The 18,730-nt window shown below is 35.3% G+C and overlaps 3 protein-coding genes across 8 annotated transcripts; all 3 read left to right on the forward strand.

Moving 5' to 3' along the window:
• Window positions 1-584: 584 nt before the first annotated feature.
• On the forward strand, window positions 585-6,581 carry LOC120275924 (MDIS1-interacting receptor like kinase 2-like). 5 transcript variants are annotated; one of them, XR_005541178.1, is made up of 4 exons: window positions 585-3,803; window positions 3,960-4,377; window positions 5,533-5,673; window positions 5,972-6,581. XR_005541178.1 is itself a non-coding variant. In XM_039282669.1 (3 exons), the coding sequence occupies exons 1-2, from the start codon at window positions 824-826 to the stop codon at window positions 4,343-4,345; spliced, it is 3,366 nt and encodes a 1,121-aa protein (XP_039138603.1). In that variant the 5' UTR covers window positions 585-823; the 3' UTR covers window positions 4,346-4,356; window positions 4,713-4,772. The 5 variants fall into 5 exon arrangements, 1 of the variants encoding a protein (XP_039138603.1); XR_005541180.1 differs by having other exon boundaries at window positions 5,536-5,673; XR_005541179.1 differs by having other exon boundaries at window positions 3,960-4,356.
• Window positions 6,582-11,982: 5,401 nt separating this feature from the next.
• LOC120275959 (probable leucine-rich repeat receptor-like protein kinase At1g35710) lies at window positions 11,983-14,929 on the forward strand. The gene is made up of 2 exons (XM_039282701.1): window positions 11,983-13,143; window positions 14,748-14,929. Exons 1-2 carry the CDS (start codon window positions 12,014-12,016, stop codon window positions 14,908-14,910), a joined length of 1,293 nt encoding a protein of 430 aa, XP_039138635.1. The 5' UTR covers window positions 11,983-12,013; the 3' UTR covers window positions 14,911-14,929.
• Window positions 14,930-15,355: 426 nt separating this feature from the next.
• Window positions 15,356-17,547, forward strand: LOC120275945 (MDIS1-interacting receptor like kinase 2-like). Of its 2 annotated transcripts, XM_039282691.1 has the most exons (4): window positions 15,557-15,632; window positions 15,743-16,370; window positions 16,537-16,933; window positions 17,301-17,547. In XM_039282691.1, the coding sequence occupies exons 1-3, from the start codon at window positions 15,591-15,593 to the stop codon at window positions 16,890-16,892; spliced, it is 1,026 nt and encodes a 341-aa protein (XP_039138625.1). In that variant the 5' UTR covers window positions 15,557-15,590; the 3' UTR covers window positions 16,893-16,933; window positions 17,301-17,547. The 2 variants fall into 2 exon arrangements, with proteins under 2 accessions (XP_039138616.1, XP_039138625.1); XM_039282682.1 differs by having other exon boundaries at window positions 15,356-16,370.
• The last annotated feature ends 1,183 nt before the right edge of the window (window positions 17,548-18,730 follow it).

Here is an 18,730-nt window from a genome sequence, read left to right on the forward strand (position 1 = left end):
GCATTCAATGTTTGGGATTAACAACTAATATGATGACTGAATAAATTATTCAATATGAGATGAGATGAGATGTTGAAAGTATGTTTATACTATGCTGCTGCATGTTCTCTTGCATATTTTTATATCCTTACCTCTTGCTTTGCAACGACATATTCTTCATTTGAAAAAAAAAAAAAATGGTGGTGGCCACCACTGGTTGTTGTAGTGAATTGACAATTTGAAAATAAAACTATTATTTGGAAAATGATAGACTTGAATTGACAATTTGAATTGGCAGACTTTACTGAACAAATACTATAGACATGCTATGATCTACTCTACATATACACCTTTTGAAACTTGCTTTTTCTCTATTTATAGAGAAGTGAAAGTTCATGAATAATGACTATCACTGTGGCCTGTCATTTTGAACTTATCTCAAACTATGAAAGTCATGATCCATTTTATCCAAAATTGTTTATTTATCTATTTCCACCTGGATTGAGAAAACAAGAGAGAGAAAGAGAGAGGGGGAAAAATAATTAGTAAAACTAGTTGTCAACGATTTGGTTGTTATATATGTCTATCACTGTGTTTGAATGCTTCAATGCTTATCATTTCATGTCAGGCAATATATTTTAAGGATGGTGCAGACTAAATATGCTTCCATCTTTTAATATTAATAACTAAGGGAATTATCATTTATGCTACGATGATATAAAAGAGGTCCTTAAGCCCCTCCCAATAAAACCACAAGCACTTGTCTAGTGGCTTTCTAGGAATATATATAATTTCAACATGGAAATCATGGCTTCCCTCAAAGCTCACCACCATCCCAACATTGATGTTGTTAGTACTACTCTTCTCCAATCTTTGTTTTCCTGTATTCAATGTGGCAACAGCTTCAAAGATTGAATTCCAAGGGAGAGCTCTTCTTCAATGGAAGGCCACCCTTAAGACACAAGAACTTCTTAACACCTGGACAACAAAGATCAGTCCATGCAATTGGACTGGAATCACTTGCAGAAATGATGGCCATCTCATGCCAACCATCATTAAGCTCCAACTGAGAGATTTTTCACTAAAAGGGAAGCTGGAGACTCTCAACTTCACAGCTCTGCTATCACTCAGAGTTCTCGACCTTAATGGCAACCGTCTCCATGGATTTATTCCTGCAGCCATTTCAGTTCTCTCCAAGCTCATCATCCTTGATCTTGCTAACAACGGTCTCACAGGCATCATCCCATTAGAGCTTGGTAATTTGACAAGGCTCAAGACCTTGTGGCTCGCTACAAATCAGATAAGTGGTTCCATACCTCTTTCTTTTGGAAACTTGTTGAACCTGAATCGGTTAGCCATCTCCACAAATTCATTGGTTGGTTCCATTCCTTTAGAGTTTGGAAACTTGACCAAACTCAATATTTTATACTTATGGAGCAATAACTTCACTGGCTTCATCCCTCCTGAGATTGGATATATGGTGAATCTTAAGGAATTTGATATCTCTGGCAACAATATAACAGGCTCCATCCCTCCAAACATAGGAAACTTGACTAAGCTTGAAACTTTTAAGTTAGATATTAATAACATAAATGGCTTCATTCCTTTTGAGATCGGGAATCTAGTGAATTTGAAAATATTTGATATATCTTACAATCAAATAACTGGTCCCATCCCATATAGCACTAAAAACTTAACCAAGCTTGGAAGGTTTTACCTGCATGACAATAACATAAATGGCTCCATTCATGAGATTGGGAATCTAGTGAATTTAGGAAATTTTGACGTTTCTAATAACCAAATAATTGATTCTATCCCACCTAGCATTGGAAATCTAACAAATCTTGAATTGCTTTACCTATATGGCAATAACATTAGTGGCTTCATTCCTAGTGAGATTGGGAACCTAATAAACTTGATAGTACTCCAAATATCTGACAATCAATTAAGTGGTCCCATCCCACATGGCATTGGAAACTTGACCAGGCTTAAAATCTTTACCTTATATAACAATGAGATAAATGGCAAGATTCCTCTTTCTCTTGGAAGTTTGAAAAGTCTTGACCAATTAATATTACTTAACAATAATCTTTCTGGCTTATTACCCATTGAAATGGCTAATCTCACAAACTTAACTTATCTTCAATTATCCAACAACAACCTTTTTGGTAATCTACCACCAGATCTAGCCAAAGGAGGTTTACTTCAAGCTCTTGGTTTGAGTGACAATAATTTCCAAGGTCCCATTTCGATCAGTTTGAAAAATTCAACAAACTTAGTAAGGGTCCGGCTTGATAAGAATCAATTCACAGGAGATGTTTCTCAAAGCTTTGGAGTTCATCCATATTTGGTTTATATTGATTTAAGCTTTAACAAATTGTCTGGCACTTTATCACCATTTTGGGGAGCATGCCTCAACTTGACAAGCTTTAAAATATCAAGCAATAGAATCAGCGGACAAATACCACGGGAAATCGTTCAATTGCCAATGTTACAGATGCTTGACATCTCTTCCAACAATTTAGTGGGAAAAATTCCAAGGGGGTTGGGTAAGTCATCTTATATGTTTCACTTGAACATAAGCAATAATCAACTCATAGGAGCCATACCACCAGAATTTGGGGATCTATCTTCATTAGAAGTTCTAGATTTGTCAAGCAATAATTTGATTGGAGAAATACCAATACGGTTGGAGAATTGCATTAAATTGAGCACACTCAAGTTGAGCAATAATCTACTGAATGGCACCATCCCTTCACAATTTGGTAATTTAAATTTGCATGATGATCTAGACTTAAGTGACAATTTATTCACGGGAGAAATACCACCACAACTTAGCAAGCTAACGGAGTTGCAAGAGTTGAATCTATCACACAATCAGTTGGTTGGACACATTCCTTCTTCCTTTCTGTCAATGAGAAGCTTAACATTGTTGGATTTATCTTATAATTCTTTGGAAGGTCCGGTCCCAAAGAACCATTTCTTTCAAACAGCTCCCATTAAGTGGTTTACCCACAATAAGGGCTTATGTGGTCAAGTGCAAGGTTTGCCACTATGTGCTCAATCCCAGTCAACAAGTAGAGATGATGCAAAGAAACAACATAAAGTCAATATCTTGATTATTGTTTTGGCACTTGGCACTTTATTTATCTTATTTGTAATAAGTGGAATATTCACAGTGCGTTGTTATAAGAGAAAGAGATCCATTATAAATGACACAAGGGAAGAATTTGATGGCCATTTCTTCTCTATTTGGAGAGTCAATCAAGGAAAGGAAGCATACAAAGAGATCATTAGAGCGACAGAAAATTTCAGTGAAAAGTATCAGATCGGTACCGGAGCATCTAGCATAGTATACAAAGCATCACTATCATCAGGATTGACACTTGCTATTAAGAAAATTCAAGAAGAAGAAGCTCAAGTGAATGAGCAAGCTTTCCAAAATGAAATACAAGCATTAACTGAAATTCGGCATCGGAATATTGTGAGGTTTTATGGTTTCTGCTCTACAAATAAATTCAACTTCCTTGCATATGAGTATATGGAGAGAGGAAGCTTGAGTGCCACTTTGAGATCTGAAGAGAGGGCAATGGACCTGGATTGGATCAAGAGAGTCAGCATTATACAAGACATTGCTCAAGCTTTATCATATTTGCATCATGATTGTGCTCCACCTATCATTCATCGAGACATAACGAGCAACAACATTCTTCTCAATGAGGAGTACAAGGCTTGTATTTCAGACTTTGGTATTTCGAGATTGTTAAAACCTAGCTCATCACATTGGAGTTTACTTGCAGGCACCTATGGGTACATGGCACCAGGTATGTATGTATCTCTTGATTATTTTAATTATTTCTTCTATTCATATTCTCTTGTAATTAGATTTATTAGATTTACCAATGTTGAACATGAACATTAATGATGGAATATTGAACTGAACTATGACTAAACTTGACTTATTTTATTGCTATTTGCAGAGCTTGCCTATGTAATGAGAGTAACTGAAAAATGTGATGTATATAGTTTTGGGATTGTAGCACTTGAAGTGATACATGGGACACATCCTGGTGATCTCCTAAGCAACTTTTCATTGTGTATGTTGGTGAAAGATACCCTCGATCCACGCCTTCCACTTCATATAGCTGATCAAGTGATCACAAACCAAGTGCTTTCAGTGATTTTAGTAGCAATGCAGTGCATTAACAATGATCCACAGGCTCGCCCTACAATGCAACAAGTATCTCAAAGGTTGTCTTCTCCAAAGTTTTTGCCAGCAATTGACAACTATTCTTTTCAAGCACTTACACTTGATCACCTCATAAACTTTGTACAAGTGCATATTGATGATCAAGTGCATGAATAATGGGAACTTAGGTACGATTAAGTCTCATTCCGGTAAGTTTGTTTAATAAGATGCATATTCTTGCTCAATATCCAATATGACTATTACTGTGCATTATATTTCTTGTTTTTTAGAAATTTTAGTATAGTTGCAAATATTTCAGTATCTGGTAGAACTTTAGCCATGCTTATCACTAAAAGAAAAAAAAAGTGCTTATATTTTAATCAACCTTTTGCATTCGTCATGAGAGAAAAATTTCTCATGCAAATCACATTAGTTAAGATAAATCTTAGCTTGAACAACATTATATAGACTTCCAATATAAATTTGCTTGTCTAAGTATATAATAAGATGAGAACTAATATTATATATTCTTAGTTTAATGCAGCTCATATTACTAAGTGTCCCAAACATGGATGCTGAATCTCTGTGCTTCACCTTTACCAATGAAAAGGCACAATCCTAGTTACTCAGGGGATGATGATCTAACCTTGAGTTTTCAAAGCAGTCCATTTTTGTGTTTGTTTGTCTAGGTCCTCCTTGTCTTTGTTAGTTTGTGATGCTGTAATGAACTCTCCTTTTCATATTCATCATCTTGTACTGTTGTAATTAACTCCCTTTTTATTTTAATAATGTCAGGAAGAAGGGTCAAGTGATTTCTTTGAGGGTAATAACATCTCTTGTTCTACATCCCTAATGAGATCAGAAATCTTGAGCATCTAAACTACACTCATCACACAAACAATAGTATAGAAAGCTCTAGTCTTTCTAGCCTAGGTAACTTAAGCATGCTCTCTATGGGTTGTGGTTGTGCCTTTTCAGCAATGACATTTCTTGGCACATAGCTAATGAGATAGGATATCTTGTAATGTAATCTTTGTACAACTGTATGTAGATGAGAATTAAATAATAGTGTATGTAACATACCTCATGGCTTTGAAAATTTGATATCTCAGAAAGATTTGCACTTATCGAGCAATCCATTGTCGGTTTGGTTCTGCACACTTAACCAATAATAGTCATTCTGGTAACTTACCAACAGATTAGTTCAAGGGCAGATTGCTTGAATATCTTGCACCAGTGTATGATGATTCCCAGGATTCCCATTCTAAGAAGTTTGAAAACTCTACAAACTTAATCAGAATCCAATTTACTGTTCATTGATATAAGCCTTAACAGAATTTCTGGTATCTTATCGTTATCTGCAGCAGAATGTCTTGATTTGGCAAGTATCAAGTTCCCATGGAACTACATCTTCTGAGTTCAGACAATTACTAAAACTCCAACTACAACGGCTAGAACCCTCTTTCTATCCACTTGGTCAGCAAGATCACAAGGGAATTGATCAGGTTATCTTTCATTTCTTCTATCAACATTCAAGATAAATATTGCAAGAATTCCGGGATTTATTTTCATAGATCTGTCTCACAATCTTATACAAGATCCAATATATACCTGAAAGCTCTGTTTGCATGGTTCAATAACAAGAGAGGCCTTTGTGGTTGAATACACTGTATGATTTTCCGCTCTGATTAATAGCAATGTTTCAAACAAGCACCACAAAATCATTATCTTAGTTATCATCCTGACTACAAGCATTTTTTTTTTCTTTACTGCTAATTGTTGCATTCTCTGCTTCATTGCCAGAGGAAGAAACACACTTCAGTTGAAGTTGGTCAAGAGGTTAATAATGCAAGAGTCTTCTCAATATGGAACTTTGATGGAAAAGAAGCATCCAAAGAAAACATAAAATCAAGCAACAGAGAATTTTATTGAAAAATACTGCTATCTGTGTTGGATCTAGTGCTACTGTCTACAAATTGACATTTGCAGTGAAGAAAATTCAGAAAACACAAGACCAGGAAAATGAGCAAAAGCTTTCACAAATGAAATTCAAACATTAACTCAAATGTAAATTGTAAGGCTCATTGGTTTCTGCTCAACTATTGAGTTCAACTATATCATATACGTGTATATAGAGATTAGAGAGAGCAAGTGTAGGTGCCACTCTTAGGCCGGAAGGAGGTTTTGAGTTAAATTGGATGTAGAAAGTGAACCTTGTCAGAGACATTGATTAAGCTTTATCCTACTTGCATCATAATAGTTCTCCACCCATTTTTCACGGAGGCATCACAAGCAATGACATTCAGATTCTGCCATTTCTAAATGACTATAACCTGATTAATCTCATTGGAGAATGCTGGCAGGTGCACTTGGATACATGGCGCCAGTAATATCCATGGCCATTCTTCATTAACCCTATGCGGGGTATTGCTACGAGAAATTTCTTCTTCTTCTGTTTTTTTTTTATTTTTTTTATTTTATAAATATGACAAGCACTGCCTCAGAAGAGATTGTTAAAAAATGAACGGGTATTGTGGTGTACCAGTTACAGTGGCTTATCAATCACCTAGAAATTTATCAATCAAATAGTGTTACATGGGGTGATAAAAATTTGCCACATACACACACAGAAGATTTTTTTTTTTATATAAAAGTGGATAAACCACAAATTTATTGAAAATGAAACACAGCAAAGAAGTACAGTACAGATAGAAAGGGAAGTACAGAAACTCTCACCAGAGATGAGGCACAAGTACTACAAGATGCATAACAAGAAAAACAAAGAACGATAAGATAAAACAGCTATATATGAAGATGAAAGCCACCAACAAGGGGTACAGGTCAACAAAGCTGACAGTGGAGAACTCTACTCCAGAGCAGGATTAGGATCTGAATCGCCAGAAATGTTGGATTCCCTTGTGCTGATGAAGTTGATTGAGCGCTTGATTTTCTGAGTAGCCACAGCCAAAGACTGTTGTTGGTTAACATCGGTGGCTGAAAATCAGAAAAGTAGCATATTAGCAATTTTGAACATTAAAGAGTGAGTAGATGCAGCAGAAAATTGAAAAATGGGACAGAAGATTTTTAAGAATCATATAAATCTAATAAATTCTCGAAGAGCAATACAACATCTCAGAGAAATTAAGGACCCACCGATTGATATAAACAGTGCTGTAAATACTATATTGACCTAAGAACAGTGATAAATACTACTATTACAGTACTTCATCACAAAAGATTCAATTATACACTTTGCACATCATTGCATTTTTTTCCTTGGCCAGGAAACAAAGCACTGCTTTGGGCCGAAGGGAATGAGCTCGGCTGCTTCTCCTCCACACTTCTGGATTTTCTTCTCCGTGCCCGTTCCGCATGCGCTTCGCGCGCCATTGGCGCTTTGCTCTCCTCTTATTTTTCTTCATTGGACGGTTCGGTTCGGATGGACTTCGCCGTTCTTTCCCAACAAAAATAAAAAAAAAAAGGGCTGTATCACATCGAGATGTCGATTCGTTTTATGCCCCAAATGAGATTTCTTTTTTTCTTTTTTTTTTTTATAAAGCTAACTTATATAATTAAGAAGGGTAACCGAAAGATACGATGCATATAAGGTTTTTCGAGTGATACACTTGGGAGTGATTGATACATGGAATGCATCCCAGGGATCTTATATATATATATAAGTGCATTATTTTGCATGTTAGTAAAGTATCTTAATTTTTTTTATAACATTTACTAGTTGGATAACTCATGAGCAACACTATTTATCCTAAGAAGATGTGGGTTTGGATTTCCCAACAAAAAATAAAGATTAGACTCCTCATTTGAGAGCAAGTATTGAGGAGGTGGATAAAGCACAATACATTAAACAAAAAAGAGAGGAAACAAAAAAAGACGAAGTTAAAGATTTAATTTCTAGTAAATATATAACTAGGTAGTAGTTAATAATTCATTGGATAAAATTTTATGGATGTGCATGTAACAGAACTTTTATTGTCCCTATATGACGTTTGCCCCCATATGATAAACTATTTTGACAAAAGTGCACCATAATACTTACATGTTCCTTAACAATTTGTTAATGAGAAGACACTTGTTGTTTTTATAAATAAATAATAATTTTATACCTTCTATTAATAGTAATATTTTTAGAAATTACGTAACATGTTCCATATTTTTTATTTTATTATTTTTTAGTTTGATTGCTTAAGAAATTATCAACTGCAGCTTTTTCTTATGGCCTATAAATTAAAAAAAGCAGCTTTTTCTTATGGCCTATAAGTTAAAAAAAACTATTTTTTTAATAAAGTGGATAACTCATTAGGGGTAATTAATTCCCCTTCATTGTAGTGTTTCTCCAAAGAACTCAATTCATGAGATTCGCATAGGCAAATATATTTGCACATTCACTTGAGGTCATGTTCACAGTGCCTGTGCTCATTACTCAAATTCTTGAGAATTACACAGGGTGAGCACAACTGCATATGCATGAACAGTAATCATGTGCAACACGTATCTGAAATTTGAAGCCACATGGACAACATCATTGTCACTGTGCCCTACCATTTCTTATCTCTTCTTGGACTATATATTAAAGTCATGACAATAATTGAAGTGAACATATATAGCAATCACTCTTTAGTCTTTTCATGCACTTGCGCTTGGTCACTTGATTGATGGAAAGACAAACATGATGATCAAATGCATTAGTCTCTCACCTTTGGTGACTGCACCACCCTCACTCTTATTCATTTTTAATTTGTCGTCTTTTTTTTTTATTTTTAATTTGGTTCTGGTTACTCTTTTGTTTGTTGTATTTTTTTTTCAATAAATTGGTGATTCATTATTATTATTTTTTTAAAAAAAAAATTGTGTTAGTCGCACACTAGTGTTTTGGACCTCTTATTATTATTCAATAATTAGTATTTTTGCAAACCATAGGTTAAATATCTGGTCTTGAAATGAAGAATGTGAATGATGCAGGAGTGTTGCCTTATCCAACCTTTGAAAGAATTATTTTAATATTATTTATTCATTTATAATATGTAGATTAAATAATGTAGGTGACATATCCAATGAAATAATTTTGTAATTATTATATGATATTTTTTTTACCAAAAAAGAAAGAAATTTGTTCAGATTTGTTCAAACAAAATGTCTAAGGTTTCAGATTTATACCACAATTATATTTATAAAAAAACAACTATATATTTTTTTAGTTCTCAACAATGATTTAAAAATCGGACCGGACCGACCGGTTCAACAAGGAACCGGCAGATAAACTGGTCCGATTAGTGACATAAACCACTAAAGAACTGGACCGACTGGTTCAACCGGTTGGACCATACTGGCTAATTTATTAATTTAAATTATTTAATTGGTTTATTTATTTTATAATTAAAAACTTAAATAAAGTTAATAAACTCATTAACTTAGTCCAAATTTTAAAAAGGCAAAAAAATCAAAAAAATAAAAAGCAAGATGCATAAAGATATTAATTTATTATAATAACTTATAATTTTACACTAATCAATAATTAAATCATTAAAGTTAAAGTGTCAAACTAAACATTTGAAAGGTTTGGTTTTTATTTTTTAATTATTATTGTTGTTGTATACTTGTATACTTATATTTTATTTAATTCTTTATTTTTCAAATTTGTTGTATAGTTGTATCCTTATATATTTGTATTTTTGAAAAATTTTTAATTTTATGTAAAGTTGAGACTTTGTGATCTTATAAAGGTAATTTAACTTTGCAATATGTAATTTTGTATCTTTTTTTATTATTATTTTCTTATTTTTGAAATTATTTTTAATGTTTTTTAATTTTTAAATATTTATTTATTTGAAAAAATTAAATCCGGTTGAACCGGCCAGTTTAACCTGTTGGCTAACTGGGTTGACAACCGGTCCGGTTATTAAAACATTGGTTCTCAAATCTAAAGTTTTTCCCATATTGTATTTATTTATTTTGGGCTACACTAATAGTTGAAAGATGCACTAATACCTAGTTAAAGCTATTAATAAGTTACTTTTTTAAAATTCTTATTATATTTTTATTTTTTTAAAAAAAGTGGATGAACCACAATTGCATTAAAAAAAGAGATACAACAGTTCACATATATTATATTTAAATTATATTCGAATGTAAAAATTTAAAAGTATGCGGATTTAAAATATAAGAACGTCTTTTAGGTATTAAAAATTTAAAAAGTTTTTTTGACAAATTGGTGACAAGCACTTTTTTATTGTTTTTACATTGTGCTTGAGAAATTTTCGAACTCGAGACCTCCCAAACACAAGCAAAGTAAGAAACCACTAAGTTATGCCTTTGTTCTTCAATTTAAAATGTTTTAGATCATGTGAAACACAGAGGAGGAATTTTTATTCTTTTCATGAAAGAAATCATCTTTCATATAAAATATTGGTTGAATACTCTATTTAGTCTCTAATATAGTTAATTGGCTCATTTGCTCCCTCTAATATGATTTGTCTCTGTGAGATTCCTGTATTATAATATTTGGAAAATATAAGTCATTTTATCTAATATAATTTGTCCTTAGGAAGTCTCTATGATAACTTACATTTCTTAAATATTAAAATAAAATATCTTTTAAAAATAAATTATATTAGAGAGATTAATAAAACAAATTAGCTATATTAGAGGGACTGCATAAATTATTTCACTTAAAATATTTCTATGCGTGTTTTGGTTTGTGGGGTCAAATTGGATAGACTGATTTGTTGACTTGGGTCAAGCATAAGGTTTTTGGTTTGTGAAATATTATGAAAAAACATCTTTCGTTGGTTTTGGTCTTTGTTTAAAAGATGCGTTTGGTTTGTAGGGTAGAATAGGTTGGATTGATTTATTGACTTGACTCAAAAATAAAGATGGCAATAAGTGTATATTAAATTAATAAATTAAAGCCATGAGTGACACTTAAAATTTTGATATATATATCATCATTAAACTATGAACAGACTTATTATGATCTTTTTATTTTTTTAGCTGATATAAATTTATAAATATGTTATAAAATTAAGCCTGTTATGTTTAATGCAGTCACAATAATAAATAAATTTATATACTTAATGATGCCATTGTCTGATTTAATCCTAAATTAATTGGGTCAAATTTATACAATTAAACAAAAATTTTTACTCAAAAAATACTAAATAAATAAATGAATTTAAATACTAATGAAATAAATAATTATTTTTCTGAGTAAATTTCATTACAGGATATAATTTGTAGAGCAAAGTAAAGCAAAGGGAAATAAAAAATGAGGGGCCATTTTCAATAGAATATGACCAGTTATCAGTATTGTTAAAATCATTCTAATTGAAAAATCCTTCCAATCTAATTAGGGTTTTCAATTACTGTTAATAGAACCATCGGCCTAATGGCCTAGTGGTACCGGGTCCCCAAGAGTTTCATGGAGGTCGCGTGTTCGAGCCTTGCTCCACGCGATGCTTTGTGCTTGGGTGAAGGTGCTGTAGAGCGATGCTTTGGTGCTTGTTCTTGACTTCCCCCAGTGGGGGGACAGTGACGTTTATCGTCCCCGTATCATATCATGTAATAGAGTGAGACAATGTGATTGTCTCAAAAAAACAAAAGGCAAGATGTGACAATCAAGACTCGGTAGTCATAATTGTCTTTCGACCCTTTCCTAGCAATCAGTGTGATTAAATTCTAACAATAATTAATGCTTATTTTTAAAATGATATTAATTATTATATGAATTATCTTCCATTCTGTGATGCTATAAAAAGGTGCTCAAGGCCCTCGTGACAAAATCACAAGAACATGTCTAGAGGCTTTCTAGGAATAATATATAGTTTCAACATGAAATCATGGCTTCCCTCAAAGTTCACCACCTTCCCAACATTGATGATGATGATGGTGCTTTCATTGTTAGTACTGCTTTTCTCCAATCTCTGTTTCTCTGTTTTCAACATGGCAGCAGCTTCAAAGATTGAATCCCAAGGGAGAGCTCTTCTTCAATGGAAGACGGAGCTTGAAACACAAGAACTTCTTAACACCTGGACGTCAAAGACCAGTCCATGCAACTGGACTGGAATCACTTGCAGATATAATGGCCATCACATGGCAACCATCACCAGGGTCCAACTGGGAGGATTGGGACTGGAAGGGAAGCTGGTGACTCTCAACTTCTCAGCTCTGCCATCACTCAGAGTTCTCAATCTCAGTCACAACCATTTACATGGTTCCATCACTGCAGCCATTTCAGCTCTCTCTAAGCTCACCATCCTTGATCTTGGCGACAACAGTCTCACAGGCATCATCCCATCGGAGCTCGGTAATATGACAAGGCTCAAGACCTTGTGGCTCTCTGAGAATCAGATAAGTGGCTCCATACCTCCTTTTGGAAAGCTTTTGAACCTGATTTCGTTGGCCATCTTCAGAAATTTCATAGTTGGTCCCATCCCTCCAATGTTTGGGAACTTGACCAAACTCAATTTTTTATACATATGGAAAAATGACCTCACTGGCTCTATTCCTTGTCCGATTGGGAATCTAGTGAATTTGAGAGGCTTTGATATATCTAGCAACCAAATAACTGGTCCCATCCCACATAGCATTGGAAACCTAACAAAACTGCAAACTTTTTACCTTAATAGCAATAGCATAAATGGCTCAATTCCTTGTGAGGTTGGGAATCTAGTGAACTTAATAGGCTTTGATATATCCGAAAATCAATTTACTGGTCCCATCCCACATAGCATTGGAAACCTAACCAAGCTAGAAATTTTTGACCTAAGTAGCAATAAAATAACTGGCATCATTACTCCATCTCTTGGAAATTTGAAGGGTCTTACTAAATTAAAATTATTTAACAATCATCTCTTTGGTAAAGTGCCTAATGAATTTGAGAACCTTACAAACTTAATCATCCTCAACCTATTCAACAACAGCCTTTCTGGTCATCTACCACCAAATTTGGCAAAAGGAGGTTTACTTCAACGTCTTTTTTTTTTTTTTGAAAAAAGAGTGGATAAACCACTGATTTATTGAAGGAAAAGATAAAAGTACAAATAGGTAAGTCCTCTCACCAGAAGTGAGGAACATAGTACAGCTAAAAAACAGAGAAGCAGAAAGTAAATAAGAGTCTAAGCAGGCGGAAGATATCGTCTGGCATCTCAGGCCTGTCTAGAAATGTAGAAGGAGAACTACTCCTGGGCTGCATTGTGGTCGGAGCCGCTAGTAGGATTAGAGGTTCTAGCGCTATAGAAGTTGAGTGAGCGCTTGATTTTCTGTGATGCTTCATTGAGATTTTGTTGATACCTATCAGCAGCTGTAGAGAGCCAAGAGAGAAGCATATTAGCAGTTGTATAAATAATATTGAGATGCGAAGATGCAGTCAAATGAAATATGCGATTGTTTCTTTCGAGCCAAACGTTCCACAATATTGCACGGGAAGTGAGATCCCAGAGGATTCGGTGTTGAGGGGCTAAGGATGGTATCCAATTGGTCCACAGTAAGGGAATTATCTGTGTAAGAGAGTGTAATTCTAAAATTTGAGAAAAAAATGCCCAGATGCGTTTGGAGAAAACACAGTCGATGAAAAGATGTTGAAGATTCTCGGAGGCACTGTGGCAAAGGACACAGGTATCAGTGGAGTTTTGAAAGTTGTAACCTTTCTTGAAAAGATTTGCTAGAGTGAGGATTTTGTCCTCCCTAGCAAGCCAGCAGAAAAGAGTGATTTTTCTAGGGCAACGATTTTTCCAGAAAAAGGGGTAAAGCGAGCTGCGTATTCCACCATCAATGAAAAAATTATAAAAGGATTTGACTGTGAACTTGCCACTTTTTTCAAGGGTCTAAGTGTGGATATCATCATGAATATGAGAACAGTCAGGGATGATTTCAAGAAGAGCAGTTAACATATCAGGGGTGGAAGTGGAGAATAGAAGCTCAGGATTGTTTAGAAACTGGGAGAATTGCCTGATGGTAATCCAAGGGACAGTACAATCATGGAAGAGATCGGGCCAACAATCTTTTAAGTAAGATTCCAGTGTACAACGATCGGACCAAAGTGAAGTGTTAGAACCACTTCGATAGTTTTTCATGATACACGATCGAATGGGGGTAAAGTGGAGGTCACTCCCCGCCCAAAAAAAGGATTTATTTCGGGAGGAATGTGGGAAAGAATTCCATTAGTGTCATTTATAGAATAATTAGCATGGACAATTTTTGGCCCAATAGTCGCTTTGGGTTGTAGGATAATTTCCACCACCACTTTCCTAGTAAAGCGTTGTTGAAGGTCTGAAGGTTAAGGATTCCCCAGCCTTCCATTTCCCGCGGTCTGGTGATTCTGTTCCAGGCAATCAATCTGACTCCTTTGGGTCCCAGATCGGGGCCTTTCCAAAGAAAATCTCTCCGAATTTTGTCAATTTTTTTAATCACCCAAGCGGGTAGCTTGAAGACCGACATCCAATAAACAGGAACAGTGGATAGGACAGAGTTAATGAGTGTTAAGCGTCCACCAATGACATTAACCCAGAGGATTCGGTGTTGAGGGGCTAAGATCGGGGCCTTTCCAAAGAAAATCTCTCCGAATTTTACTTCAACGTCTTGCTTTGGGATACAATAATTTCCAAGGTCCTATTCCAATGAATTTTAAAAATTCGACAAATTTAGTCAGAGTTCAACTTGAAAGAAATCAATTTACTGGAGATATTTCTCAAAGCTTTTGGTGTTCATCCACACTTGGATTATATTGATCTAAGATTTAACAGATTGTCCGGCACTTTGTCACCATCTTGGGGAGAATGCCTTAACTTGACAAGCTTTAAAATATCAGGCAATAAAATCAGTGGACAAATACCATGGGAAATCTTTCAATTGCCGAAGTTGCACCTGCTTGACATCTCTTCTAATAATTTTGTGGGAAATATCCCAAGGGAATTTGGTAAATTATCTTACATATTTCAGTTGAACATGAGCAACAATCATCTCACAGGAACCATACCACCAGAATTTGGGGGTCTATCTTTATTAAAAGTTCTAGATATGTCAAGCAACTATCTGAGAGGAGAAATACGAATATAGTTGTTGAACTGCATTAAATTGAACTCACTCAAGTTGAGCGGTAATCAACTAAGTGGAGCGATCCCTTTTCAACTTGGTAATTTGAACTTGCATGACGTTCTAGACTTGAGCCACAATTTGTTAATAGGAGAAATGCCACAAGAATTACGCAAGTTAATGAAGTTGCGAGAGTTGAACTTATCGCACAATAAATTGGTTGGTCCAATTCCATCTTCTTTTCAATCAATGGCAGGGTTAATGTCATTGGATTTATCTTATAATTATTTGGAAGGTCTGATTCCAGAGAGCCATTTCTTTCAAGCAGCTCCCCTTCAATGGTTTACCCACAATAAAGGTTTATGTGGCCAAGTGCATGGTTTACCTCCGTGTTATCAATCTTGGTCAGCAAGTAAAGGTGATGAAGAGAAACAACATAAAATCATTATCTTAATTGTTTCTTTGATATGTGGCATTTTACTTATCTTATTTTTGATAATTGGAATATGTGCATTGCTTTATTGTAAGAAAAAAAGATCCACTGCGAATGATACAAGTGAAGAATTTGATGGGCATTTCTTCTCCATTTGGAGAGTTAGTCATGGCAAGGAAACATATAAAGAGATCATCAGAGTAACAGAAAATTTTGATGAAAAGTATCAGATTGGCACTGGAGCTTGTAGTATAGTCTATAAAGCCACACTATCATCAAGATTGACACTTGCTATCAAGAAAATTAAAATAGAAGTCCAAATGAATGAGGAAGCTTTCCGAAATGAAATACAAGTATTAACTGAAATTCGGCATCGGAATATTGTGAGGTTTTATGGTTTCTGCTCTACAAATGAATTCAACTTTCTTGCATATGAGTATATGGAGAGAGGAAGCCTCGGTACCAATCTAAGATCTGAACAGGGAGCAATGGAGTTGGATTGGATCAAGAGAGTCAGGATTGTACGAGACATTGCCCAAGCTTTATCTTACTTGCATCATGATTGTAATCCATCTATTGTTCATCGAGATATAACTAGCAACAACATTCTTTTGAATGAAGAGTACAAGGCTTGTGTTGCGGACTTTGGTATTTCTCGATTGCTAAAACCTAATTCTTCACATTGGAGTTTGCTTGCAGGCACATATGGGTACATGGCACCAGGTATGTATGCATCTTTGAATCAATGTTATTCCTTTTTCTATTCAAACTCTCTCATTATTAGACCAATTAATTACCCAAGTGACTTACTAAATTTATTAACCTTGTACATGAACAAATGATGGAGTGAACTAAACTATTACTATTTTTACTTGATTTGTATTTCCAGAGCTTGCCTATGTAATGAGAGTGACTGAAAAATGTGACGTATATAGTTTCGGAATTGTAGCACTTGAAGTGATACATGGAACACATCCTGGCGATCTCCTAAGCAACATATCATTGAGTATGCTAGTGAAAGATATGCTAGATTCACGTCTTCCCCTTCATAATACCGATCAAGTGACCACAAACCAAGTGCTTTTGGTGATTTTGATAGCAATGCAGTGCATCAACACCATTCCACAAGCTCGCCCTACAATGCTAGAAGTATCTCAAAGGTTGTCTTCTCCAAAGGCTTTGCCAACATCTAACAACCATTCTTATCAGGCACTTACACTTAATCACCTCGTAAATATTGTGTAAGTGCATATTGATGATCAAGCGCATGAATAATGGGAACTTAGGTATGATTAAGTCTCATTCCATTAAGTTTCTTTAATTAGATGCACATCCTCGCTTAATATACAATATGACTAGCACCATGCATTTATATTTCTTCTTTGATTGACATTTTAGTATTGTTGCAAATATTTCAGTATTTGGTTGAACTTTGGCCATGCTTATCACTAAAAGGAAAAAAAAAAAGGTGCTTATATTTTAATCAATCTTTCGCATTCGTCATGAGAGAAAATTTTCTTATGAAAATCACATCAGTCAAAATAAATCTTAGCTTGAATAACAGTATATAGACCTACTTTCCCCATATAAATTTGCTTGTCTAAGTGTATAATAAGATGAAAACTAATATTATATATTTTTGGTTTAATGCAGCTCATATTACTAAGCGTCCCAAACATGGATGTTGAATCTTTGTGCTTCACCTTTACCAATAAAAAGGCACAACCCTAGTTATTCAAGGGAGGGTGAGCTGACCTTGAGTCTTAAAAGTAGTTCACTTTTGTGTTTGTTTGTCTTGGTCCTCCTTAGCTTTGTTAGTTTGTGATATTGTAATGAGCTCTCCTTTTTATCTCCATTATCTAGTTCTACTGTAATTAACTCCCTTTTTATTTTATTAAAGCGGTTGTTCAATTTTAAAGAAAACATACATGCGAAATTTTTGAAAAAGATGGATAAACCACTACTAATTAAAAAGGAGCAAAAGTACACCAACCACTAGATGTGGTAAAAGTACAAAGAAAAAGAAAAACAACAAAACGGGCAGTAGGCCCCCAAACACACAAGCACTAGAAGCACCTAGCCATCGCCTGGAGCAATCGACTCCTCAGTAGCCCGAGTCTCACCAATATCCTGAACACGAGGACCAAGAAACTCCAAACTCCTTCTGACAGCGCTAATGTCATCCTCCATCTTTGCCCTAGGACCCTCTGCGATAGAAGAGCACCACGATAGCAACAAACGATCAGTTTTGACCATAATACTGTGAACATGCAAAGCAATTGCATTAAAAATACAATCATTCCTAGCAAGTCAGATATTCCAAATTATCGCTTTCGACACTAAGTCACCAAAAAGCCTCCTATCAACATGTAAACTAGAACGCCAATGACTCCAGAGATCCTCAATCGAAAGTGGCAAAGTAGGAAGTTGAAGAATTCGCGCGAAATAATCCCACAACTCGCTTTGTAAAAAGAACAATTCACGAACAAGTGGTCGTTGGTCTCGTAACCGGGCGTGACAAAAAGACACAAGTATCTCGTAGGCGCTCTGTTACATCTCCGCTCTTGCTAGATTGTCCAAGGTCAGGATTTTGTTTTTCCACACAAGCCAGTTGAAGAGGTTGATTTTTTTTGGGCACCCACCACGCCAAAAGAAACGCGAAATAGGGCAACGGAGCCCCCCATCAGTCAGGAATGAATAGAAGGACTTAACTGAGAACAACCCATTCCCATTGAATCTCCACCGTTTCTTATCCGCCGCCCCATGCTCAGAAGGTCGTAAACTAGCACTAATCTGCAATATCACATCATTCCCAGAAAAAGGGGGCTCGTCCAACCAATGGAGAAGCTCTTAGATCGTACCATTAGGGCAGTGACTGGCGCTGAAAAACTCCGGCCACAAGTTCATAGGGGCACAACCACTAATCCAACCGTCTTTCCAAAAAAGGGTCTCCCTACCGGTGACAACATCGTGAGTGAAACAATTCCTGAGAGCCGGCAAGCAGGACAACACCCCTGACCAAAAAAAGGAGATTCTACCAGACTGATTAGGCCACAACCAATTCCGAACTAAGCCGTAGTTGA

This window comes from Dioscorea cayenensis, chromosome 2, assembly GCF_009730915.1.
Source record: "Dioscorea cayenensis subsp. rotundata cultivar TDr96_F1 chromosome 2, TDr96_F1_v2_PseudoChromosome.rev07_lg8_w22 25.fasta, whole genome shotgun sequence".
In the NCBI taxonomy this organism is placed as follows: Eukaryota; Viridiplantae; Streptophyta; class Magnoliopsida; order Dioscoreales; family Dioscoreaceae; genus Dioscorea; species Dioscorea cayenensis.

Coding starts and splice junctions, on each gene's coding strand:
- LOC120275959 (XM_039282701.1), top strand. CDS start 12,014: ATGAAATCATGGCTTCCCTCAAAGTTCACCACCTTCCCAACATTGATG. Junction 13,144..14,747: donor CCAAATTTGGCAAAAGGAGG/TTTACTTCAACG, acceptor ATCTCTCCGAAT/TTTACTTCAACGTCTTGCTT.
- LOC120275945 (XM_039282682.1), top strand. CDS start 15,371: ATGCCACAAGAATTACGCAAGTTAATGAAGTTGCGAGAGTTGAACTTA. Junction 16,371..16,536: donor ATATGGGTACATGGCACCAG/GTATGTATGCAT, acceptor TTGTATTTCCAG/AGCTTGCCTATGTAATGAGA.
- LOC120275924 (XM_039282669.1), top strand. CDS start 824: ATGTTGTTAGTACTACTCTTCTCCAATCTTTGTTTTCCTGTATTCAAT. Junction 3,804..3,959: donor CTATGGGTACATGGCACCAG/GTATGTATGTAT, acceptor TGCTATTTGCAG/AGCTTGCCTATGTAATGAGA.